Source organism: Leuciscus leuciscus, assembly GCF_965113295.1.
Source record: "Leuciscus leuciscus genome assembly, chromosome: 6".
In the NCBI taxonomy this organism is placed as follows: domain Eukaryota; kingdom Metazoa; phylum Chordata; class Actinopteri; order Cypriniformes; family Leuciscidae; genus Leuciscus; species Leuciscus leuciscus.
The window spans coordinates 41,622,639-41,649,518 of record NC_138730.1 but is presented as its reverse complement, the minus strand read 5'-3'; the positions used below and the strand labels follow the sequence as shown (position 1 = coordinate 41,649,518).

The following is a 26,880-nucleotide window of genomic DNA, read 5'->3' as shown; positions in this document are numbered from 1 at the left end:
CAGTGTTGTGGAAAATCCAATTCCCTGCACCTCCAACAAAACTCAAAGAGTGCCTCAAACAAAGCAAACTGTCTTACAAAGACTTGATAATACAAACCCAAACTTTGGTAAATCCATTAAATAATTCATCCTCAAACACCTGTGACCCATGACTTGTGTTGTGGAAGTTTATATACAGTAAATCAAGATAGATAGATAGATGGCACTGTGCACAGACAGACAGATGATAGATGGAAGTCAAAGGGGAACAGAAACTGTTTAGATACCAACTTACTTAAAAATTAATTATTTTGTGTTGCACATAAAAAGAAAGAAAGAAAGTCATTCAGGTTTGGAACTACACGAGGTTGAGTAAATTATGACAGAATTTTCATATTTGGGTGGACAATGGCAGCTTACTAGGTTTAGAGCTTATGATTACATAGATTACCGAGCTGCATTTTTATAATCATACACAGAAAAGAAAACCAATAGAATCATATCATTTTGATACAAGCTTGAGTTCAACACAATAGCTACATTATCCTGATCACAATGAGAGCGCAAATGACAGAACAGAGTCCTTCCACCTTCCACATAGTGACTAAATAAAAATGAAGTAGATAAGACAGTTGCAGAGCAATCATCGCATTCGGATATGATGAGGTCTGCTCATTCAGTTCTAATCATTCCATTTCTGCTCAATTCCACTCTAATATTCCCCACTAATAGATACATGGAAAATATGGAGTCTGATCTGTTAAATTAGGGCTACTGGTAATTGAAGGGCTTTGGGAATGAAGGGTCTCATTTGGAAAATTTGGAAAATGCAGGCAGATTGATGGACAGAAACGGCGCAGTGGGCATGGTGCTAATGGACTGATTTGGAGATCGGCCTGAGCCCGCCGCCTGCCACCCTTATGGAGGACATCTGTGCCAAAGATTACACCAAATTAACAGAGATGTCACTGGATGTCATCTTCCTCTCCGTCTCCTTTACCACCTCTCCTGTGCTTCCCTGAGTGGCGCAACCTTATAATTACCTCAACTATTTAAAAGAATAAAGGGACAAACAGCACTGTTCTGCAAGAGCCATTAGTGCACTGACAGCTCACTCATTTTATCTCAGAAGGTGACTGTAAAAATTAAAGTGATTTAAAGAATAACACAAGGATGGCACACTACACACAAGGATGGCTAAGACAAACTATTCACTATTATTAGTTCTCATAAATAAAAGTATAGTTCACCCAAAAATGAAAATTCTGTCATCATTTACTCACCCTCGTGTTGTTCCAAACCTGTATGACTTTCTTTCTTCTGCAGAACACAAAATTGAAGTACATATTAAGATATTTTGAATACAACATGTTTATTGAGCAGCAAATCGGCATATTAGAATGATTTCTGAAGGATCATGTGACTGGAGTTATGATGCTGAAAATTCAACTTTGCATCACAGAAATAAACTACATTTTTCAAATAAAATTTCTTTAAATTGTAATAATATTCCAAGTTTTTTTTTTTTTACTGTATTTTTCATCAAATAAATGTAGCCGTGGTGAATATAAAGACTTATTTTAAAAACATAATTTTTTAAAAACTTTTTTTGTATAAAAATGCGTCGTCAGCTATTGCCTGACACAGGAAGACGGGGTCCGAATGGAAGCCATTTTGAGAACACCACTTAAGCCAATAAGCTGTTAGAAGTTTGTGGCCTCCAACTCTAATCCAGCCAATGAGCTGTCAGATGTAGTGAACTACAGCCTTGTAAACCTCAAGCTAGACAAACGAGCTCTACTTTCACCCTGTTCTCTCTGGCATGCGGCCCTGGTCGCCTATCGTCCACTACTTTAAAGGCTTTCTGGCGCTGTGCCTGTGTAACTGACCAGCCCAGTGGGCTTGAGGTGAACGGGCCAAGATCACCTCATCACACAAAGCTCTGCAGCAAAGCCTCTCGCGTCCATTCGAGAAAGGACACGACGGGGGTCTGAGAAATGAGGACTAAATGAGAAAAATGGACACGGAAGAAAGCAGGAGGGACTTCATGCTGTTTGTACTTTGGCATAGAAGCTAGCCATAACTCTAGAGTGAGTACATAATATCTCTCTTTTCAGATGATGCAATACTACTGTGAAAAAATATAAAAATGAAATGAAAATTGTATTTAAGGTATTAAAAAAAATACAGTTAGAATAGTGCCATTTTATTAACACTTTTTTTTTTGTACAATAGTATTTATGTATTGTGATTATTATTATGTGTATTATAATAATCATAAATATAGCTGCAAGCAGCAATGTGGGGGCAAGCACCCAAGCAGAGCAAGCATGTATTGAATTCAACATAAATTCAGCATGTACAGCTAGTGTTGCTTTCGTCAACGAAAATTATGACACAATATCGCAGGCGCAGGCGACGTCACTTCCTCAAGCCCCACTCGCGGCATTATTTGGAAGATGCAGCTGCGGTGAGTTAGCATAAACGACAAACAAACAAAGTCAAGTCTGACGCCCGTTTCACACATACTCCGTGTGCGGTGCAGGAGCAGCACGCGCTATAGTGTTTTCACATATGCTGCGTTTGCAGTGTGTAACTGATCCACGGCTGTACCACAAACACATACTCACTATTTTTATTTCAAATCCAGAAGTTATCAGCTACTTTTATTTTTTTTTAAAGAAGTTTTGTCAGCATTGCGATTCTCTTTGTACACATATACACTCTTTAATAGACGTAATTCATTTTTAAGCACAATTTAAACAACGTATTATTCAATGCACTACTTCTATCTAGATTTAGGCTATAAGCAAGTGGTAAAATATTTAACCATGTAGTTATATTAAAATCGCAAACATTTTAAATTAAAACTTAAAATTGACAAAAACAGCCAACTCTCATGCCTTTTCTTTTGCATTTAAATTTTAATACAATAAATCTTGGATGTCACAAAGAACTTGTTTTTCAACCTCCACGAATGAGACGAGTGTTACTTTTCTGTTCGCTATTTTTGCTATTTTTCCATAGTGGTACACTATATTGACTGGGTTAAATAGAATTGCATTACTAAAAAGAGACTAAAATACAATTTTCATTGACTAAAACTAGACTAAATGTCATCAGTTTTCGTCGACTAAAACTAGACGAAAATAGTCATGGTGTCACGTTTTGGGTTTGTTCTTGTCATGTTTCTGTGTCATGTCTTGTTTCCATGCCTGTCATGTGATTCCCTGTTTGTCATGTGATCCTGCCATGTCTTGTCATTGGTTAATCGTCTGATCATTGTTCACAGGTGTCCCTTGTTTTTGTCATTAGTCTGTGTATTTAAGCCCTCATGTTTGCCATGTGTCTTTGTCAAGTATTGTGTTTCCTGTAGTCTGCTGTTGTGTAAAGTTCATGTTCATGCTTTGGTTTTTTGTTTTCATGCCACGCCATGTTTTTGTTTCATATTTTGTTTTAGTTACAATAAACTGCACATGGGTTCTCATCTCTCAACTTGCCTCCAGTGGATCCTTATTACACATGGATAATTCTGACTAAAATAAGACTAAAATGCTCAGACTTTTAGTCGACTGAAACTTGACTAGACTAAAAAGAGTATGAACGTGACTAAAACTAATAAAAACTAAAATTACTTTTAGTCAAAAATTAGCTTGACACAAAGACTAGACTAAAACTAAAATTAAAACAGGCCGCCAAAAACAACACTATGTACAGCAGGGGTGCCCAATCCTGCTCCTGCCGATCGACTGTCCTGCACAGTTCATCTCCAACCCTAATCAAACACACCTGAAGCAACCAATTAAGGTCTTTAGGATCACTTGAAAATTAAAGGCAGGTGTGTTTAATTAGGGTTGGAGATGAACTGTGCTGGACAGTCGATCGGCAGGAGCAGGATTGGGCACCCCTGATGTACAGCAAGCATAAGAATCACAGCAAGCACATCAAAGCTCATCACACTGAACAGTCAAATGCTCTACAATGTGAATCACAAAAGGACAAAATACTATTCAGATTGTTTTTATATAATTGCACTGCATGTTATATTTAATAAGTTCAGATTAGATCATTCTCAAAAAGAAGCAATGTCTGGAACAAATGCAACTTCTTGCACCATTTCTGGCCACAGTACCTGAAAGGTACAGGCGCTTGTAGCTTAGCAAGTTGCGCTACTCAATTGATGCAGATGCACAAGCCCGCTGAGGAGAGTTTTCAAGTTTTCAAGGCAAGAATGAGCATGCCAAAGCATTAGTTAGCATATTAACCAATTAGCAAGCTAAGATAACTTGGCCACTAACGTAAATTGTGTTTAACCTGATAGTCAAAATCCACATTAGAAGGAATGGCCTCTGATTGGCATGCTAAGCTATTTAACGTAGGACAACAGATGCAGTACAGTGAAAGTCGACTTCAGAAAGTTATTTCTTTGGGAACGGTAGCAAATATATCCTCATTTCTGTGAGACTCGGTCCAATGATCATCTGAGCTGATTTTGGACAAAATTTGTAAGAGGAGTAGAGATTTTTTTTTTTTTCCTCTACTTCAATATGGCGGGCAAACAAAATGATGGAAAATGACAAATAAGATATCGTCGGAATTGGCATAAACCAAGGAACATAATGAAAAAAACACACAAAAAACGTATATCTCTGGAAAACTAGGTGGCGCTGTGTTCAAACTTCTAAGGTACTTTCAGGACATACTGTTGATGAACCATACCAAATTTTGTGCCAATATGTCAGATCGTTTAAAATATATTGCAATTTATAAAATGACGGACCATGATTTTCTGACAAACTGTTCAATAGTTATTAAGCAAAAATAGCAATTTTTCAAATCTCATGACCTGTAGGTGGCGCTGTTACCAAATTTGGCATGGACCCTCAGATCATGGTTCCGATAAAGCATACAAATTTACATTTCGATTGATCAAAGTTTGTCCGAGACACAGCCTCTGAACCAATTTTGCACCAACCTCGTTTAGTTCAGGGCATCGCAACTTTTGAACAAAGATTGGTGGTAACACTTTAGTTTAGGGTCCAATTCTCACTACGAACTAGTTGCTTATTAGCATGCATATCACTAGGATATTGGCTATTAGTACTTATAAAGCACATATTAATGCCTTATTCTACATTACCTTATTCTACATCCCTTATTCCTAACCAATTCCTACCCAATAACTAAACTTAACAACTACCTTACTAACTATTAATAAGCAGTATTTAGGAGTTTATTGAGGCAAAGGTCATAGTTAATAATTAGTTAATAATGAGAATTGGATCCTAAACTAAAGTGACCAAATCGGTTTAGCCATTTCTGTGCGGCTCGGTCCAAAGATCATCTGATCCAATTTTCGTAAGAATTGGGCAAAATTTGAAGGAGGAGTAGGAAAAATATTAAATACTGTACTTTTCAAAATGGCCACTACTGTAATAGGCGGAGTTTAAGTTGGCAAGGCTGTGCGTTACAGTGATTTGTACCATGATTTACCCGAGGTAAAAACACTGTAATGGACAGCCTCTCGTGGCTTATTGTATAATTATTTATTCTCATGGAGGGAATAAAAAACAAAACAAAAAAAACAATAGCAGCCACAATACACAAATAAATAATTGTATATTTCAGAAAATGTAGGCACAAAAGAATGAAAACGTTTCCATTTCCATCCTGTCCTGGAGTTTGCTCTTTCCTATTTTAAAAAATGACCACATCTAGCAGAGCAGATATAACACCAAAAACATTCCACTGGAAGTTGATGACGAAGCTCATTTTTATTCTAATCATACGAACACAATGAGAGGTAATCTACTGAAAACGGCCCTCATCATCTGCCTGATGGACTGCAGTATATCATACTGAACGCACACTTACCCGTGGAGCCTGGAAGACTAGTGAGAGCTCTTACAGTGTGTTACGAGCTCTCGGGAGCGACACAAAGAGCTGATAGAACAACATTTGGGCTGGTTTTATGATGTACTTGACTGTTTATCCATTTAGCTCAGAACAGACCAATTCATTCCCTTTCATAAACCCACAAACTCAGATTATCGGCTGGTTGTTGTACAGTATCTTCTGCCATATCTCTCAGTCTCTTTGTCTCTCTCTATCCCTTTATTTCTGGTCTACAGTATGCAAATATCTATTCTCTACTGGGAGTTATTTTAAGCGGGGGAAAAATGTTGTTGTTTCAGTAGGCATGCAGTGCCAAAGCAGCGTGTTCAAGTCAATGTGGAATTCAACGTCAAATCTTTTGTTTTTCGCTTGTTCCAGTGATCATTTATTCAGAGGTATTTCCAGGCATGCTGTGGAACTGTATAACCGCTCTGTGATACGACAAGGATACATTTTACATCTACTGTATGTTTCAATCACACGTGGAGTTCTTAAAGTATTATTTTTGAATCGATATGCCACCAATTGCTCGGAGGGCTTTCAGTTTCCACAGAGATATAAAATGTCACACAAAGTGTACACACCTCTAGTGAGAGTGTTCAATTCAGCCTGTGGTCGTGGTTATGGCATCAGATGGTAGTACCATGGTACTTCGTGAGATAATTATCATAAACAAATTCTTGTGGTCATTAACCTGCCTGTCAGCAAATGAGAGTTAGAACAAAGACTTTGGTTGCTCTATATTACAGTATGCTCACTTATATGTCCTTCCTTACCGTGTACTTACCTGTACTGGGTAATATAAGCTAACTACATAGAGGTAGGTTCAGGGTTAGTACCTAGTTATTGTAATTACTATAATACGTACATAGTATGTACACAAGGAACAGGGCTGTAAAATAAAGTGCTACCAAGACTTTATACATAGAAAGACGGTACACTCATATTACTCAGTTGAATGGGAGAAAGCACACATTTCTCTAGATGTATACAGACACACACAAAGGCTGTTTATAGCACTTCACTTTCTCTGACTCTCGCTCTCTTTGCACATTTTGACAGATGTCACAACTGCTACTGTATTCTACAGCACAATGTAATCTGGCCATTTCCAACCCCCTGGAAAGCAGATCAGTGTTTTTTGCCCATTGTTAAAATGTGTTTATGGCGATTATTAACATCCCTGGTAACTGAATTTTTGACAGTCGTTTTCCTGAGACAATCAAACTCTCACAACTCTTCGCTTTGTCTTTCTAAAAAAAAAAAAAAAAAAAGCCCTTTTAGGCAGACTATCAAAAGATCAAAATCCAAATTGCCTTGAAATTGGATTCATTCGTGCTGCTCGGGTTCAAAACAGACTAATAAGAAGCTAAATCACAGAGGAACGAGCGTACGTGCGTGTGTAGAACCGTTTTCCATTTCCCTTCAATTTAGTTATGTTTCCTAATCTTTACACATTTACGGTGCGAATGTCACAAAAACATGTCATATTTCACCACCACCAAAAGAAATAACATTTTGCTTAAAGGAAAACAAGCCTATTTTAGGACATTCTTTTAATTACAGTTAAGAACTTTCACCCTCGTTACCATAATGAAAAAATCTCATTTTCATAACCGTATAATTACTGAGAATTTTGGTGGAATTTTTTTGTGCTTAAATGTCATGTAAAAATAAAACAATAAAATAAAGTACAATAAACAAAAATAAATAAATGCTAATTAATAAATGATAAATAAAAATAAATAAAAATACAAATAAATAATAATAATTAAGAAATAAAAAATTATTAAAAAATTATAATTAATAAAAAAAAAAGAAGATAAATACAAATTAAAAAATACATACATACATTTCACAAGATTTGAATGTGAAATATGGCCCAGACATGTTCTTGAGAAATTCACCTTTACAGTGCTTTACAAATAACAGTAACCGGAAACATCTTGGAAAGGAAACTGATAAGACAATAAATGGTGTCAATATGATTTGAGGAAATAACCTTCTCAAAGGTTTTTGTCCTTATTTGCATCAGGGCTGTTGAATCACATTACTGTCTCATCTGCATTCATCATTCACACACACAGATCGTTCCACTATACTGCAAATTATCCCACCATACCCTTTAATATTCATCCTGTATGATGAGTGTGTGTACCTGTTTGAGGGTGTTGAAAAGACCCCCAGTATGACGTCTCTGCCCTGCATGCGTATGATGGGGCTGGTGGACTGCAGAAGGTTGAAGTAGAAGTGCGAGTCTCCAGGGATTGAGCAGTTCAGACGAGCTTTCAGAAACGACGTCCACTGGCGCTCTAACACACGCTGAGAGCCGCCCAAATCACCTTTACACACACGTGCCACGCGAGACACCATCACCTAACGCATACACAAACACATTCAAAAATAAAACAGATCAGTTTTTACTCCACACAACCTCTATTCAGTGCCAGAATCGAAGTGACTATTCACTGGAGAACTGCTTTTCAACCTAACACTTCAATCTTGAGAATTTAGTCTTTTGACAATAGTGTAAAAACTTTAAAGGGGCCATTTTCTGCACTACTCTAGCATTTTTCTACACTGTAGCTCCCCCAGAATTCCACTCATAATGTCAGTAAAGGCGTCTTGTGCCAAAAGCAGTCATAATTTAGTTTTACTCAATCATTTTCCAAGCTCTCTCTGACACTTTGCAACTGGACCTTTAACTACACTGTACCTTTAATATGTAAATGACCTAGGTTATGATTGGCTGAGCTCTGAGTACAGGGCAGGGCACTATCAAGTTCCTGAATACTGCATTGGCTTTTCATTGACAGTCATATGTTAATTTGCATGTTATGACCTTACAACCTTGATTAATTATGCATTATTAATAATTAATCAGCTTCAATAAATGGTAAGGGTGGACTGGGGATGGACGGAGGGCTAACATTTTACAACAAGGCCCCATTTGTTAACACCTTTAGGGGCTGTTTACACCTGGCCACTTCATGCGTTTTCTCAGATCGGATAGCTATCTGATTTATCAAAACGATTCCATTTACACCTGGTCACATAAATGTGTTTTTGCGAAACGGATTTAAATCCGATCTTCAATTCCCACGCTATATGCAGATTTAATGGAGTGCACGTCACCGAAAAATGCATTTTATTGATCATCAGCTAAAATTTCAAAATCAAAGACAGCAATAAGAGAGCAGTAACAGCCCTGGTAAGATCATTTCGTTTCTTTACTTTTAATGATGATGATTGTGTGTTAAGCGTCTGCGACTTAATTTCACTTTGATTTGCGATAGTTTGCACGTTGGTTTAATGAATAGATGCTCAGCTTCTCGTCTGCGGTGATGCGTGTTCCAGTAGCGTCGTCATATCTGGCTATAACATTACATATAGCCTATAACACGCTCTCACACGCTTATTTTTTTTGCATTTTTGGGAGGAGTACAATTTACATATGTGGTTTCAACAACCAGATGCATTTACACTTGTCCAGTTTCGTCTGGAATGCGGCCCAGACCTCCTCCTGAAGTGGTTTGAGCGATCGGATTCAAATCCGTCTCGAATGCGTTTCGGAGGGCATTTACACCTGGTCTTTTCACGATCGGATAGCTATCCGATCTGAGAAAACGCATGAAGTGGCCAGGTGTAAACAGCCCCTCAGTTAACATGAACTAACAATGAAAAATACTTCTAAGGCATTTATTAATCTTAGTTAATGTTAATTTCAACATTTACTAATACATTATTAAAATCTGAATTTGTATCAGGTAATATTATTCAATGAACCTGAACTAACATGAACTAACAATTAATAGTTGTATTTTTATAAGCTAATGTTAACAAAGATTGTAAATAATTGTTTGTTCATTTTTAGTTAATAGTAGTAAATGCATTAACTAACCTTAACTAATGGGACTTTATTGGAAAGTGTAAGCTCACTGAATTCTGCACTCTCGTCTTTATTGTACAATGAATCTCTTATTTACATCGTGTTTACACTTTGTTGGTTATAATGAAAGGATTCGCATTGAACCAAACACAACCTTGTGTGTTTTCAGGGGTGTTATGCGGATTCTGACTAGCACCTCTGATAGGCCATGATTTTCCTACAATGATCAACGCTTGTAAAAACACGCTGTAAATAGAAACCTTTGACACTCAGAGAGCGCTCAAACAAACACGGACGAGGGTGTTTAAAAGCAGCGTCTATCAGCAGGCACTGAATATGCCCAATACTCTGTACTACCGGTACACACACATACTACCGTTTTAGTACCGACTGGTACCGGTAGCACTGGGACATTTGACAATCTCTCGCATTGTTACGAGAGATTTCCATTTCAAATAAATGATTAATCAAAGAATCCTGAAAAAATCATGGTTTAAAAATTAAGCAGCACAACAGCTTTCAACATTGATAATTATAAGACATTTTTCTTGAGCAGCAAATCAGCATATTAGAATGATTTCTGAAGGATCATGTGACACTAAGACTGGAGTAATGATGCTGAAAATTCAGCTTTGCCATCGAAGATATAAAGATTAAAGAACAATTTAAACGAGCCGTATGTAAGATTGTGGCCAAAACTGGTACTGCAATCACTTTCAAATTACTGTAGAGCAGTGTATCCCCTCCCCCTCCCCCCTGACTCGAGGTTGCCAGATAGGCTGCAGGATCCAGCAGGAACGTAGGCTGCTACGTAGCTGTGGTAACTAGAGCAGAGCTGGCAACCCCGATGCCGAAACACTACTGACTTCGTGATTGGCAGATAGGTGGAGGGTGGAGCATCAGGCCAAAACACAACATGACAACATCAACATCAGTTGAGGGCTGCAACTTCACTTTTTAAATGACAATATCCTGGCCGGACTACTTTTGTCAGTGATATAAGTATTTAAAATGAACATGATTTCTTAATGTCTAGTGACATATCAGGGCCATTTTATGATTAATTGAAATACATTTCTTACATACAGCTCCTTTAATATATATTCAAAATAGTTGTTTGAAATTGTAATAATATTTGACAATATTATAATGTATTAATACTGTTTTTTTTAATCAAAGTAAGCTAACTTCTTTCAAAATCATTAAAAAAATCTCACCGACCCCAAACTTTTGAACGACATGTGTAAATGTCCAGCTGTATATTTCTTTCTCACCTTCTCCAGGTAGTTGAACTCCATGGCCATCTCCCGGAAGAAGAAGTAGATATGAGGTCCCCATTCCACAGCACTCACAAAATAAGGCTCTGCAAGACACACACAAACGCAGGCTTTCATTTAACAGTCTGAGGGTGTCCTATGGAGAAATTGAAGCTCAAATAAGTAAACACTCATCAGTCATTATAAAGACATTTAATCTGAACAAACAACATATGCACAGTCCCAGAGGGAGGCAGGGAGAGAAAGAGATATACAGCGAGAGAACGGCACAAACACGAGTGAATGAGGCAGAGATAGTCCTCATAAAACATGCATGTCCTCTTAAATAAAGCAAAGAGAGTGAAGAGAGGACATTCGGAGGTCTTGGCCTCTCCTCTCTCTCTCTCTCCTTGAGCAGAATGCGTTTTATAAAGCAGACGCAGGTCTTTATGGCTCAAAACGGGATGTCGGTCTCACTCCCTGAATGATTCTTTTATAGATATATTCATCTCATAGCTCTCCAACATTTAAAGTTCAAACAGGGAGCTCTAAATTATACACAAATATAACTATTCTCGCCTGAATGAGGTTTTCGGAAGCACCGTGCAGTTTCCTGTGGTTACAAGGTCTCGCATATTTGTGAAAAACAAGCCAGGTAAAAAAAAAAAAAAAAAAATTCCCATTTGGTTTTGTTAGCACTCTCTGTGTGTCTGGTGTGAAATCACACTCAAAATTCAGTGTTGTGAAGTGCTTCCAGAAACTATTTTAAAACCCACAAAACAAAACCCCACTTCAAACCGACAGGTATTGCAGAGCGACAAAGAAGCAATCCTTTTTATTAAACAATTCCTGAAACAACTTCAAAGGAATAATCCAGGTTAAGTGCAGCTTCTGCTCCATTGACAGTTTATGTGAGCATTTGGACAGAAAAACAAATTTTTTCTTTTTTTTAATATAGTGTTAACACTGTCATGGCCAACCAAACAAGTCAACCCAGTTACTTTCGCTCTTTATTCGTGTGCCGTTACCAGGAGGGGACATGTGGGACGTGATATAACTAAGAATGGGTCAAGATGGTCAACTAGTCATCTAGGTGCCAATGTTCCTATTATAATGCATAACAAGAGTCTGGTTTTTGTGGATAGCTTTTTGTAATAAAAAGTTATTTAGCTTATTTCTTTGTTGATTATCTGTCAGTTGTCCTATTGAAAGGCCATATTTAATGTCCATATATCACAATGTTAAAATGCATCGTGTCTAGTTAGTAGACATGAAACAGCCTAATTATACAGAGTTTCTTTAAAATAGTCAAACAGACTAGTGATTTTGAAAATATGTGGTATTATAAAAGCTCAGCTCCATTTAAACTGTGTTTTGTGGATGTCAACCAATAGGAACTGTAGAACTCAAAAACTCAACCAATAGAACTTAAAAACTCAACCAACAGGAACTGTAGAGTACTTAAGTCCATGCAACTTAAAAAGTTCACTTCAAAGGGACAATTTAGACATCCAATAAAATATTTAAATAAAATTACTGGTTCTTCTCAAATTAATTGAATTATTTTAGAAAGTTTTATATATATATATATATATATATATATATATAAAACAATATAACATTTTTTTTATAATTAATTGCATACATCAATATTTGCTGAGAAAAGGCCTCAAATAAAGATCATTTTAAAAATTAAACTATATCATTTATAGTACATTTTTAATCTTATGTTCACCAAGACTGCTTTTATTTCATTTAAAAATATATATATTATTACAATTATGGAAAAATAACTATTTCCTAAATGTAATATATTTTAAAATGTACTTAAGCTGAATTTTCAGCATTATTACAGTCTTCAGTATCACATGATCCTTTGGAAATCATTCTAAAATGCTGATTTTGTAAGAAACATTTCTTCTTCTTGTATTTACATTTACTTTTAGTCATTTAGCAGACGCCTTTGTCCAAAGCAACTTTCAAATGAGGACTAAAGCCAGCGAGTTCAGGCATTGCTCAGAGTAGCTTAAGCCAGACAAGGGAGGATTAAACGAAAATGAAATATATATATATACTGTATATTTTAAAGATAATTCTTATAATTATCAATGATGAAAACAGTTGTTTTGTGTGTGAAAGCCGTGATACATGTTTTTTATTTTTTTTATTTTTTATTATTCTTATAATTATCAATGATGAAAACAGTTGTTCTGTGTGTGAAATTTTTTTTTCAAGGCTCTTTGATTAATAGAAATTTCAGAACAGCATTTTATATAGATTTTTTCTTTCAAACATTATACATGTCCTTACTGTCACTTTTGATCAGTGAGTTCTGGTTGAATAAAAAGTATTAAGTACTTTAAAAGAAAAAAATATTACTGACCCCACAACCTTTGAATGGGAGTGTTCTTTATTGTGGCAGATAAAAGCACAGAAAAAAGCCCTGATTGTTAGTGCATTCGGCATGATAAAACATAATTTCTGTTCTTTTTTAAAAAATTGAGGGGTGAATATATATATAGTTCAGTCACAAAACTCTAGAGGGGCGCAGGCTGACAATCTGCAATCAATCACATCACTACCACATGGCACGAGCTGATTGGCCACTGCTGATCCTGCAGCCAATGAGATTCCTTGCATTTAAATAGTCTGGTTCATTGTTTGCTGTAAGCTAGTCCTGTAGCGTATCAGAGTAACCCTCCAGCTCCACCTGCCTAAATCTGCTCCGGGATTTATGGATGTTCATTTATGCAGCAGTAGGAAATCTTACATGCTCACAGCAGCGTGTCTGTGTATCTATTAACAGTAGCATATCCATTATTGCTCTGCAGCAGCAGCAATACTAAAAGATATAGTATAATAAAATATAATATAATAAAAAAAGATATATACACAAATATATATATATGAAACCTTACCTCTGAACCATTTGGAATCATGTTTGATCGTGCGCAGGGCCGGACTCTCTCCAAGACTGCGGTAAATGACAGCATCGATGGCCAGGAAGTCAGTAACTGTCCCTGTGAACAAGCTGCCCTCTGGGGTCAAAGGGCAAAGGTCAGTGGTCAATAACCAGAAGTGAGCATCGACATTGTGCCATGATGATATATGCGGCAAAGCGTTCGTAAAGTCCTTGAGCATAACGATGTTAGGAATAGGTGGTTAAACACATTTATGGAGGCAAATTAAAACAGCTATAAATGAGGCGATATTAAATATTATTAGGTTGTGTATCTACTGGGTGTACGGCTGTCATTATCACAGATTAAAGGGTGATAAAAAAAAAACCAGTGCATTATGTGAATAATGTGAGGTTAGAGGTTTGAGTCGTTACATGGCCAGAAATGTGTGCTGTTACCTGCAAACAGAGCCACATTAGCGTGTTTGGGATCATACGGACATCGGGCCATTCCGCTGATGGGCTCGCCGACCAATTCCAGAGTGTCTCTCTGAACAAACACACACACACTCTTTGTGAGGACGGGATATGACACTCTCTGAGAGGATGATAGCTGTTATAAACCACACATATCTCCAAACACATTCACAAGTGCTGCTATCATTTCAACACGCTTCCAGCATCAGTGGAGAGTGTGAGTGAGCGTGTGCGTGTGTGAGAGAGATGGACGCTTCAAACGCAACTGTAGTGTGTGTCCATTTATCTCACAACTAAAACAAACCCAAAAACCTGTCTCCAGAAGAGTTTTCTCAATTTTATATTTAACAATAAATCAGTATGGCTTTCATTTCATTCGAAATATTCTGTAAAAACAAAGACTTTAAGGTTTAACTATTAAATGTGGGATGTGGCCAGTAAATTTCACCCCAAAATCCAAAGAAAAAAGAAAAGAAAATATATTGCATTAAGAAAATGAAGCATTAATTACCAAATGACTAATTGAATATTTGGTAACACTTTACAATAAGGTCCTATTAGTTAACGTTGGTTAAAACATTAACTAACAATGAACAATTCAATAGTTCAAAAAGTTCAATGTTAGCTGAGGTTCATTAAATAATATTAACAATATTAAATAACATTAATGTTACCAAATGTCGTAACCAAAGTCATTATCTCTCTAAAGAAAATACATTATTTGGTCATTAATGCTTCATTTTCTTAATGCAAAACACATTTTCTTATTTTTTAACATTTGATTTTGGGGTGACATAATAATTCAGACATGTTCCTGACCGATTCAGCCACAAAACCACTCACACTTTCGATTCAACGCTTAAAATGAACATAATCTTCTCTGAACTCTTCGCTGTAATTTTGTGCAACCATTTATTGAGTTTTAATAATTAAGTCAATTTCACTTCCATCAATGTTGATCCTCTTTCATTAGTGTTAAATCCATGGGTCCTAATGAACTGATTATTTTTAATGATTCAGTGGAACTGATTCACAAAGCATTTTTTAATGACTGGACTGTAAGAGAAAAAATTGTTAAGTAGGTGAGTGACAGAATATGTAAATTAACTTGTAAAGTCTTGCACTGCTACGAAGTTGGCTAGCAACGGGATTAACAAGAAATGTAATGGTACTGATTTATCAAAGATTCCATTAACAAATATTATTCTTTTAGTACTTAAAAAATAACTGGTTCTATATACAGTGTATACACTATATACGCTCTAAATATATACAACTTGCTATTTCTTTGACATTAGTAGTAAAATGTACTAGCAATTTCTGAAAATTGGTTCTACACCTTTTTTCAGTGTACTTAAATACGCAAAATATTTATTTATTTTCATGAGCAGATTTGAGCTTTTTAGCTGAAATCTCACATTGTACATGCATACATATACATACATACAAGCTCAAAATTAAAACAGCTCTTGTAGAAATTCCTCTACATATTTTAGGATGAACAGAACTGGATATTGTGATGTTTGTGTAATATTACTCTTTACATGCTCTACATGTTTGCTGAGGGTAAACACAGGGGAGACAGTGAAGTCTGCCGGCATTGAGGAACACTCACCGTGTAATTGGCACACAGCGGGTTGAAAGCATTCGTCCCGCACACGAACAGCCCTCCATCATGGCTCAACAGCACCTTAATATAATTACGACACTCCTCCTGAGGTAAACAAAGAGAAATAAAACAATTTACTCTTGTTTATACTATTATACATTGTGGCAAGCAGGGCGGGGCCGAGAGCTGTGGGAGCGGAGCGTGAGTGCTAATGAGCGTCACCTGCGCCACACCGGTCTCGAGTCCCACGGAGGAACTCCGGAAGGATAAAAGGTGACAGTGCAAGACAAGAGAGGACCAGGCGTGGGACTTTACATTGGTGCTTTATTTTAGTTTATGCGGCAGTCTCCGTGAGGGGCTCTGGTTCCCACCTCTTTCTTTCCTTATCAACAAACCTTGTTACAATATTCATTCTAGTTGTCAAATTTGTTGATTGCTTATGTTGTTTACAATATAACACAATATTTTACCATGGTAGTGAATGAGTGCCATATTTTTATATTTTATTATTTATAGTTTCCTAGGTACTTTATAGGATTCACATGATACATGTGATTTGTGGTATTATGTTTCCATGTCTGATGTACCATGTTATAAATGAAAGTAAAATAATATATAATATAAAATACAATACAATACAATACAATAAAATAAATAAATAAACAAAATATTTTTAAATAATTACATTTTAATAAATAAAATATAATTATTATATTATATTAAAATATGTTTATCTTTATAAATATTTAATATTTATTAACATTACTTGTATTTTTTATTTGCCCTGTTGTCCTTTTATTAATATTGCTAACAGAGTAGGCTTCAAAGGTCTAAGAGTTCTGGAAATAAACAAAAAGCTTTGGGATTAAAACTGAAAGAAAGAGAGAGCGAGAGTTTGAATAATTATGTTATCTCAATATGCATAAACACAATAAAAATGACTATTCCTATTAATTATTGTGTGGAACAGCGGAAATGATTTCAAACTCTGTGTATTTGTTTTGACGGGCTGATCTTCTTTGAATAACAATGACTTAGCAGCATTTGACTTTCATGTCATTTAACAAAGTCATCTGAATACTAATTAAAATTTGAGGGAAGGAGAGATACAAACAAAAACATAGTGTGTGCGTGTGTGTGTGTGTGTAATGGGTCAGACATGAAAGGGTAGGGTAAGACGGACAAAAGAATAAGGCTGTAAATATTTACACAGCTTCACAAGTCATTTTCCCCCAGACATCATTATTTTGAGAGCTGTGTTTGTTTTTGAAGACAGACACTAGATAAGAAGGTCCCAGCTCGCAGCTCCGTCACAGAGCCCACACAGTGGGCATCACCCTATAACAGTTCAACGTTTCTCCGTTTTTCAGGGCAAGGACCCCATGAAGCAGGGACCCCTGATACAAAACGTGTCAAACAAAGCTACATATTAGGCTAGCCTTCGATATTAATAGAAACTAACCATATTATGATCAAAAATAAGTTATATAATGTTAAGACAATAGATCAGAACTATGTACATTGTTGTTGTTTCACATGCATCACTCTGTCTAATACTTTCATTGTTAAAATTAAGATTTATGCATCATAATAAACAACACGTTGCGATACAAATCCCAATTCTGCAGTTGTAGTTGTAAATTATTTTAATGGATTTGAAGTCATACATTTTTATTTTATTAATCAGATGGACAACTAAACATTTACCTGAAATTTAGCTACAAGTTTATTAAAAATTAACATTTTAATTTTACTGTCAGGTGGACAATTAAGAATCAAATCAAGACGTTAATGAGTGTGGGTTAAAGTGCAGATGTAATGTGTTAGCAACAGCTCCACCATAACAAGAATAGCAATGTAGTGAGACATTTAACATTATTTACAAGTCATTACTTTCACCAATAATTTGAATGAAATAAAAAAAAAATTAATGATTCGAATATTTTTTTTCTAGTAATCTATTAGTCTGCATTTACATTGTGCGTTTCTATTTTGACATGCTATACTTTTGTCCCTTGCTAGTATCACTTTGTCAATTGCATTTTCGAGAGTGAATCCTGCATTTATGTGAAGATGTCACTTCCGAAACTTTGCAGCATGTAATTGGCCATCAGTCGATCCTCTTAGCAGCTTGAAAGAAAAAAAATACTTTTATTTAATAGATTATTATCTATATAGCCTCACTTTACAATCACTAAAATGCTGTCACTCATCTCAGTTCGCGATCTCACAATGTTCCAATAAAATCAATAAAGTTGTCTACACACACACTGCATAATGAATATCTTACTTGCATCATGTCTTTGTTAATGAGAGGTTTCGCGAGAGCGAGCAGAACTCAGCACTTGAACAAAAACTCCGGCGTTTGAGTGGCGAGTGGATTCTAACTTAAACACCCCTGATTGGCCATCGCGTTCAAGAGATCAACAAACATGTCTGTGATTGGCTACATTTCTCACCGCTGCAAAAAACACGCTGTAAATAGGAACATTTCACGTTCTCCAGAGCACAAATCTGTTTCGCTAATAATATAATATTATTACAGTATCAATGAGGGTGCTCTTGTTTTCTTTTCAGGGTGCTTATATTTAAATTTGACTTTTGTGATGTTTTTAACCATGTTTTATTTTTTTAACAAAAAAATATTTGAGATCAAACTTTAATTGAAGGACCCCCTGCAGTACTGCTGCAGACCCCCGGTTGAAGACCCTTTCTCTATTACTATTTTTCTCCTGGTTTTTACATTGTATTTGGACTAAATAGGCACACTGGTGCTGCATGTTTTTGTGTAGCACAGAAACAGGAAGTAGTTGGACTTGAATGCATCATGACGTGAGTCCAGCTATAAAAGCAGTCCTACTGGATAACCAGCTGGGAACACTCATGAATCAGGAATGTCTTTGTTCCCTGACGGACATCAATGGAACGTTTTGAAGTGGTTTTGTGTATTTTGCTGAAACCTCTGCATGTGGGCCCCAACGTGCAGCTCCACCATAGGACCCATTCAACACTCTGCCCATTGAGTTTGGCTGGGCCCCCTGGTGGAGCTGAAACCCGAGGGGGCCGACACTGAGGTCAGGCTCTTTGAGGTGATTAGCAGGACTGCCAAGGTTCTATGTGTTGTTACAGATGCAAGTCCACCGTGTGTGTTTGCACAAGAGATGTAGATCTAAGTGTCGTTACAAATGCATTCAAGCTGCTCACAGCATTAAACACACACTCCCTATTGATAGATCAACTTACAGCATGTGTGAGCATGTGTTTGAATAGAAGAACAGACAGGGATCTTTTCATTTTTGATAAGCTGAAGAGTGTGTGTCTGAGCATATAAAATGACAACCTTTCACCTCTTTTTACGTGAGTATTTCCACCTGGATGCTGTGAAAGATTGAGGTATTGAGGTGCTCTCCCACATCAACAATGCCAGTTCTTTCCCTCTGTGTGTTTTTCTTGGTGATCACCAGGAGACAAAAACAGTGGCAAAATTAGGCAACAATTTGCCCATAATTACCCACCAATTAAGAAAATCCAGCTGATCTTCACCCTAAGGGGCCGTTTACACGACACTGTTTTCAACTGAAAGCCTTGTATGCATTTTGGCCAGGCATTCATTTACACGACAACAGTGTTTTGGGGGCCTGAAAATGCATACTTTTGAAAACGGGTTTCATAGTGCACATTTTTGAAAACGATACAGTTATTGCCTCCATGTAAACTAAATAAATGATGAATGTGTGAAAACGCTGACGTCATGCAAATGTGTATTACGTGTTCAGTCTAAAGGCGAATAGTGTTTCTTTACAGAGTGACATCGCCCACTACTGGCCTAGCAGTAAAATACAGCATTTTTAATAGTTTTTACCAATGTGGATCAACACTGAATTTAACTTCTGTAATTTTACATTTTATCTTCTTGTTTGGATTGTAAGAGGCTATTGCAATTTTACATAAGGCGACTAGTAAAGCCAGGCTCAGTTGTAGTCTGAGCCTGGCTTTACTAGCCCTCTGATGGTTTACGGGGTCTTTTTGACCCCAAATGACTTTTGCTCAAATTAAAAAAAATTTTTCCCTTTGTCCAAATGGTATGAAACCTTCTACGGCTCTTCACACTTTCTAGATCTACAAAAAAAAAAATTAAATTGGAATGATATCTGTTTTTATGTTAGCGTGACAAAAATTGTGACACTCGTGGTCTTCGGGGTCTCTGGAGACCCCGCAATCAAAATAGACAAAATTCATCATCAAAATCAGAAACAACGCAGAACACATCGACAGAAATGGCACAAATAAAGTGGCACACTTCCACCAATGCAAAAAACATCCACAATGCTAAATTATTTTGCTCACAACACGCGTACGTACACACACACACACACACACACACACACACACACACACACACACACACACACACACACACACACACACACACACACACACACACACACACACACACACACACACACACACACACACACACACACACACACATATAGAGGAATACATTTTTGAGACTATAAAAACTGTTCTCTTATCATTTGTCAAATAAAATCATCCAAAATGCAGTACCACCACAAAAATAAATTGGTGACACTGACACATTGAAAATGTGCACACTCACACACACACGCACACACACACACACACACACACACACACACACACACACACACACACACACACACACACACACACACACACACACACACACACACACACACACACACATGCACACACACAGGAACATTTGTAGGGCTATAATTTGTCAAAATTATGGGGGGGGGGGGGGGGGGGTTCAGTACAAAAAAATGCTAAACTTTGACAAAAATATTTTATTTTTGTTATAATTGTGATTTTATAATATTTAGATATGAATCCAACTGAATCCAACTTGTGAAAAGATATCTTTCAGGTAGTCAAATAGCAAATAGCATATAGTGGAGCTCTATGGCCATCTAGTGGTTAAAGTGTTTGTTTTTTTTTTTTTTTACTGCATTTACCAAAAATGTTACATTAAACCATTTAAAATGATCCATGTTATCCCCATGAATGAAAGTTAGAAATCTGGGTCTTTTATAAATTGAATTTTACATCAAATGCTGTTTTTTTTTAAAAAGCTTATTTAAATAAATATTTATTTATTTATTTATAGAAATTTAAAAGATATCATAAATTCTCCAAAAACTGCACAAATGTTGAGTAAAAACATTAACAAACAGAATAAAATTACATTTGTAAAAAAAAAAACTATTATCTTGTTACAAAATTAAATGTTATTGTCTGGGGTCTCTGGAGACCCCAAAAAACACGAGTGTAGACATAAATAAAGACCATCAGAGGGCTAGTTTCAGGCCGATTTATGCCCGGTTTACCCATCCCAGTTTTTGGAGATAAAAACCGTGTCCAGGGCATTGGTCGGTTCCAATGTTCCGCCCAGATTATCTGGTAATGTGAGGCATTTACATCGGACACATGTTTGATATTGAGGATTTTAAATCAGGATGACTATGATTACGTCAGTGCTTCCACAATAGCCAATGAGAGACAAGTCTACAAGGAGACGGAAGTTATGGAACTTTTTAAAAAAGGCGACCGCGAAACATCAAGCAGCTCTATGGGTCCAGTGGACAACGGAGATGGAGGAACAGCTGGTCGAAATGCGGCAACACCACGGCTGCCTTTATAATGTCTCCTCATTTAATATCTACAGCAAGTTGCTGCGGCACAGTATCCATTTTGTTTACATCCGCTTCCCCGTGAGATCACGTCAGGTGATTATCTGGCATGATTATCTTAAGAAGATCTTGTAATGTGTGATGCGCCATTATTTTTAAATCTTGTAGTGTGTGCAGGTTTGAGATTTGAAAGAATAAATGTGCGTGATGCAACCAGATTAAGACAATCGGTTAAGATTTAAAAACTCCTGTAGTCTGAGACCAGCTTAAGTAACTATTACTCATACTTCACTTTAGGGATCATACTTCAGTCTGTAACTTTTCCTGCACTATTTGTGCTATGGATCTGATACATTGTGCAACTTGCAGAGGATTACAGACATTGTTTTATCTTGTGAGTGATAAAACAGGCAAAAAATCCTGACCTAAGCCATATCTACATACGGTTACCGTGATTTTGCCAAGTAGGACATCCTGGATCAACATATTTTCTTGATCCTGTCCGAAAATGTTGTCCTAACCCTACCCCTAAACCGAACCCTAACCCTATCCACAAGTTATCCCTAAAATCAGAGGGAAATTATAATGAATAACACTGATGTAGAAGCACCTAACCCTGATTGTAAGCCTAAACGTGACATAAACTGTAAACTTGTCCCTCAAATCTGATTGGTTGATTGTAATGTTGTTCCAGGATCAAAAAAGATGTTGATCCAGAATCATAGATGAAGGTACTTGGTGAAATCACGTTCACCATCTTGGGCCATCACCCCAAGCAACCACCCATGAAAGTTCTAAAAACCACTCAGAATGTCACAGAAACTCACTCACATTTACAAAATAAACATATAGTTGATTAAATGTTATATTTCCCTACCCACAAGGCCTTGGTTACATCAGCAAGAAAAGGAACTCTGCTTTAGATGCTGAGAACATTGATGAAAACTAGATCAAATTTAGAAACTTAATAAATGTCTTTAGCACCATCTATTCCTGTCAGGACTCACAATAAACATACAGCCGAATGTGAGCAAAACGGCCCAGTGTCAGTGCGCTGTAAACTCTCTGCAGGGGAGGGGAGATCTTACGTTCCGCTTCATAAACTGTAAAATTGAATTCATCAGAGATGCAGGATTGCGAGCGGGTCGATCCGTACGCCCGTCAGAAGTGTAAAAAGCAGGTTTCGCTCTGGGGAAGAGCACATTTGCTTCAGGTCTCTGTGAAACACCATCAAGAAAGTGTCAAGATTTATTCTTCAGATTAGAGCGTGCGACATGGCAGTATACGTTCTCGCACCCTAGCATACTCCACTCCTTTCTACTCTGATCAAAGTCTGTCTTCTCCTCCCTTACTCTCCTGCTTTTCTTCTCACCGTCCTCACTCTCCACCACTCCTTGTTCTCTCACTGCATGTCTACGTTCGCTCCCGTTCCTCCCACTCAAATTGCTTTTCCGCTTCTTTCTGCACCAAAATCACTCAGTAAGGCAGAGGTTCCCAGACTGTTATGTCAACCGAATGCTTTTATCGCTTGTTTCTGCTCCTTTTTCGCCTGTGTTTGGATCTGAAGATTCTGTACCCTTTCAGAAGATGTGTAATAGCGCTGCTTACATCTCAGAGGTTCGGCTGACAGCTTATCTATGAATTGAAAAAAATTCAATTTTCTCCGCTTTTTGTTACGTTTTTTGCTTTTTTATGAAACTTACCCATATTCAAATGTTGATAAAAAAAGAGTGTATTAAGCTAGAATAAAACATTTGTTATTGTTGTTGTTGTTGTTTAAAAGCAGAGGCTCTGTTAAGTTAGTTAATATTTCAATTATTCAATTACAAATTCACAGCTCTCTGGTATCAGTTAATTGTCAAATGACATGCAAGAAAACAGATAAAATATCTATTTTTAGCAAGTGCTTTATTTTTTAATTATTTATATACAGGTCTGCACAACTTGGCACAACTTATATTGTGATTATTTATGTATTTCAATTGCGATATATATTAATTACATATAAAAATGTCTCGTATTGCTTTAGATGCTGAGAACATTGATGAAAACTAGATCAAATTTAGAAACTTAATAAATGTCTTTAGAGTTCCCTTGTGAAACTCCAGGGGTTTGCGAGTCCCCATTTGGGAAACCCTTGTTTAAAGGATTGCTGGGAAACACTGTTGATATTTGAAATGAACAAACACACCGCTCCCTTCATTGCTCCGCTCACAAATGTCAGAGTGGATGTCTCTTTATCATAGCTAAAGCAAAGAAAAATAATGCTTCACAAAAAATAAAGCAAATATAACAAACGAACGCTAAGGAAAGTTGTTAGTTGCCAGCAGACAATCAATGACACTCAAAACTGTCCTGTTACTAAAGCTAGCATTACAACAACAGCATATCTTGATTCTGTGAAACAACAAAACCAGTGTTACTCACGTATGGAGCAGAAATAACGCAACCTCTGCGTCTGTTTTCAGGCCTTCACGCTTCGGTCTCTCCAGCGCTGGAAAACTTTTCTAATATTAACACAGGTCATAAAGCTCTTGCCTGATCATAACTCTTCTTTTTCTAGTGATATTCCTCTGAGCTTTTCTCTTTTTTAATGTCTCTCAGCCATCTCTCTTTCTACAGTCTTTTTGCAAATCTCCCTCTAGCTCACTCTCTCTCCTGCCTCCTCCTGAGTGGACACGCCCCTCACTGCTGATTGGCCACAAGTGTGTTGTTCTGCTCGGTCTGCTTTCAACAGCGTTCTCAGAAATCGCTTACTGCCCCTTTAAGATATGGATAACTGCACATTCAGTGCTTAGACACAGTCTCGTCTCTCTGAAATATACGCAAGAGAGAAATAACAAATGACATCATATTAAACATGAAATGTGCAACTTTTAAAATAGCAATTGTGAATGTTTATTCACAGTGATTGTTGCGACTATATTTTTAAGAGCTGAAAATTAGATAGAATTTCACTGCATGCAAAAATCCAAAGGGTTCACATACTTAGCTTTATAGCTCCCTGCAATTTCGCATTTGTCTCAACTTTATTACTCCTAAGACATTTTAGGCAAAACATCTGTGACAAAATTCAATGAAACCCATGAAGTGCCTTGAGCTGTAAAATAGCAATATCTGAGCAATAAAATTTTCTCCAGGACTGAACAAAAAGATATTCAGTGAATCCTTCATGATGGAATTGCGTTGCTCATTTTCATTCAGAACGACCAAATACAGTTCCCTTCCTGCAGTGCCCTTCAAGCTAGTAAAAACGACAATTGTAACACGTTGAGACACTCGAGAGGCAGTGTGTGTCTTTTATGTCTTTCTCTCTCTCTCACACACACACACACACACAGGAGTGTGGAGACAGGTATCACAGGAGACAGATGTGATCTTGTTGTAGTCACAATGTTGTTGCTGTAGAAATCTGTTTATCTTGTGCTTCATAAAAGCCAATCAAAGCAGGCCGAGAGACAGCCAAATGCAATAATTCAACTCATGCATCTGAAGACCCTTCATATGAATTATGAATGATCAATTTATCTACCTCTGGAGATGTTATTGTGGTTTAATGCACCACTGTCAACACTACGGTGAAACTGTTTTGATTGGATTTGAACTGGTCACTTTGGCCACGTTCACACAGCAGCAGAATACGGTTGCCAGTCCTTAATACGATTACATTCACACACAGTTTGTTTATGTACTGGAGTGACAGCCGCATTCTATAAACAAACTTTTTTTTGTATTATGAACTCGTAAATTTTCAGGTTTCACAAACGCATTCTCTGAAAACACGCGCTGTGTGAACGGAACCGGACTGGACGGGCCCTATTTTAACGATCTAAGCGCATGGTCTAAAGCGAATCCACTTTTGCTAGTTTAACGTAGGGAAAATGGTTAGTGCACCCTGTGCATGGTCTAAAAGGATTGTCCCTATTCTCTTAATGAGTAATGGGTGTGTTTTGGGAATAACGTGCAATAAACCAATCAGAGTCTCATTTCCCATTCCCTTTAAAAGCCAGTTGCGCTCGCGCCATGGCAGATTGCTATTTAAATAGCAGAATTTGCAAGCAAAAAACTGAACGCTTCTCTAGCGAGGAAATGGATCTGCTTGTGCTCGAGGTTAAAGCGCCCCACCATTTAAGGTACAAAGTGTACGCACGTTGTGGATCCGCCTATAGGCGCACATTACTAACGCGCTCTTTAAATAACCAAAAAAATATTGTGCCATTGACTTTAGACCAGGTTTCAGTTGGTCAATGGCACAGTCTATTTCAGTTGCCTCAAAATAGAAATGCGCCTGAACACACCTTGTTTTCAGACCAGCACACAAATGGCCGCAAATGCATTTGCTATTTAAACAACGAAAATGATAACTACGTCGGGCTGAAACAAGCAAAAAACACTTGCACGATAGGGCCCGACATGTAGCTGTCTGTCAAGTCGTACAGTGCGGGAGAGCAGCTCTGCAATACAAAAAATCTACTGTGTGTTGCGGGGTTTTTTCTGTGGTTTCGATAACTAACATCGATCGAGATATGAGGGTTTTAGATCCAGTCACTGTTCTCCACCAGAGGATATTGAATTTCCTCCCTCATTATCAAATCATGTCAGCTTAAATCAAGTAGCAAGGCCACAATTACTAAAGGAACAAATGCTAGATCAGATCAAACATTTCATCTGACAGCACTTTCTAAAGTCCATCTAATATTCTAGAGCATATGAAATGCAAAAACTGGCTCCTGGATCAGCAGTCTGATATCAGTGGTGTGTGGAGGTGTGCGGTCAGATATCTGACAGAAGGACAGGTAATTGGACGTGTTTCTCAAACTGAAGTGTTTCTGGCCTTTCTTGCTCTTTTTCTGTCCGTCTGCGCTAATATTCTGTCAATCTCATACAATTAGAGACGAATGCTGTGAAAAAACAGTTTATAGTGTATGAGGTAATTAGTGATCCCGAACAAAAAACAACACGGAAAGGGCAAGAAAGAAAAAGCAAGGAGGAGAGAGAATGAGACCCTGTTGCAGCAAGTGCCGGAGGCAGAGATTCGCAGGTGCGTGTTTGATGTCTCAGATTTCTGCGAACATGTGGGTGGGTGGCAGACAGGTCTAATTTGTAAGCTCCCTCTTGCCAAACAATAATCCTTGTCCAGGTTTGACACTCAGTCCCTTGAAGTTCTCTCCCCTGCAGTCAAACACATCTATTAAAACGCC

At 37.2% G+C, this 26,880-nt stretch overlaps 1 protein-coding gene and 1 long non-coding RNA gene across 3 annotated transcripts in view; both read right to left on the bottom strand.

The window, feature by feature from the left end:
- sema6ba (sema domain, transmembrane domain (TM), and cytoplasmic domain, (semaphorin) 6Ba) overlaps positions 1 to 26,880 on the bottom strand; it is a 152,387-nt gene that overhangs the window by 30,180 nt on the left and 95,327 nt on the right. For both annotated transcript variants that reach the window (XM_082172991.1, XM_082172992.1), the window contains exons 6-10: positions 16,011 to 16,109; positions 14,378 to 14,468; positions 13,938 to 14,057; positions 11,038 to 11,126; positions 8,033 to 8,250 (exon numbers count right to left, since the gene is read on the bottom strand). In XM_082172991.1, the coding sequence (XP_082029117.1) occupies positions 8,033 to 8,250; positions 11,038 to 11,126; positions 13,938 to 14,057; positions 14,378 to 14,468; positions 16,011 to 16,109 (617 nt within the window). The remainder of the gene's footprint in view (positions 1 to 8,032; positions 8,251 to 11,037; positions 11,127 to 13,937; positions 14,058 to 14,377; positions 14,469 to 16,010; positions 16,110 to 26,880) is intronic.
- Positions 2,666 to 3,809, bottom strand: LOC309501260. Its single transcript, XR_014206826.1, has 2 exons — positions 3,615 to 3,809; positions 2,666 to 3,083 (listed from the first exon to the last, which is right to left on the bottom strand). It is a non-coding gene; the product is annotated as an uncharacterized lncRNA (long non-coding RNA).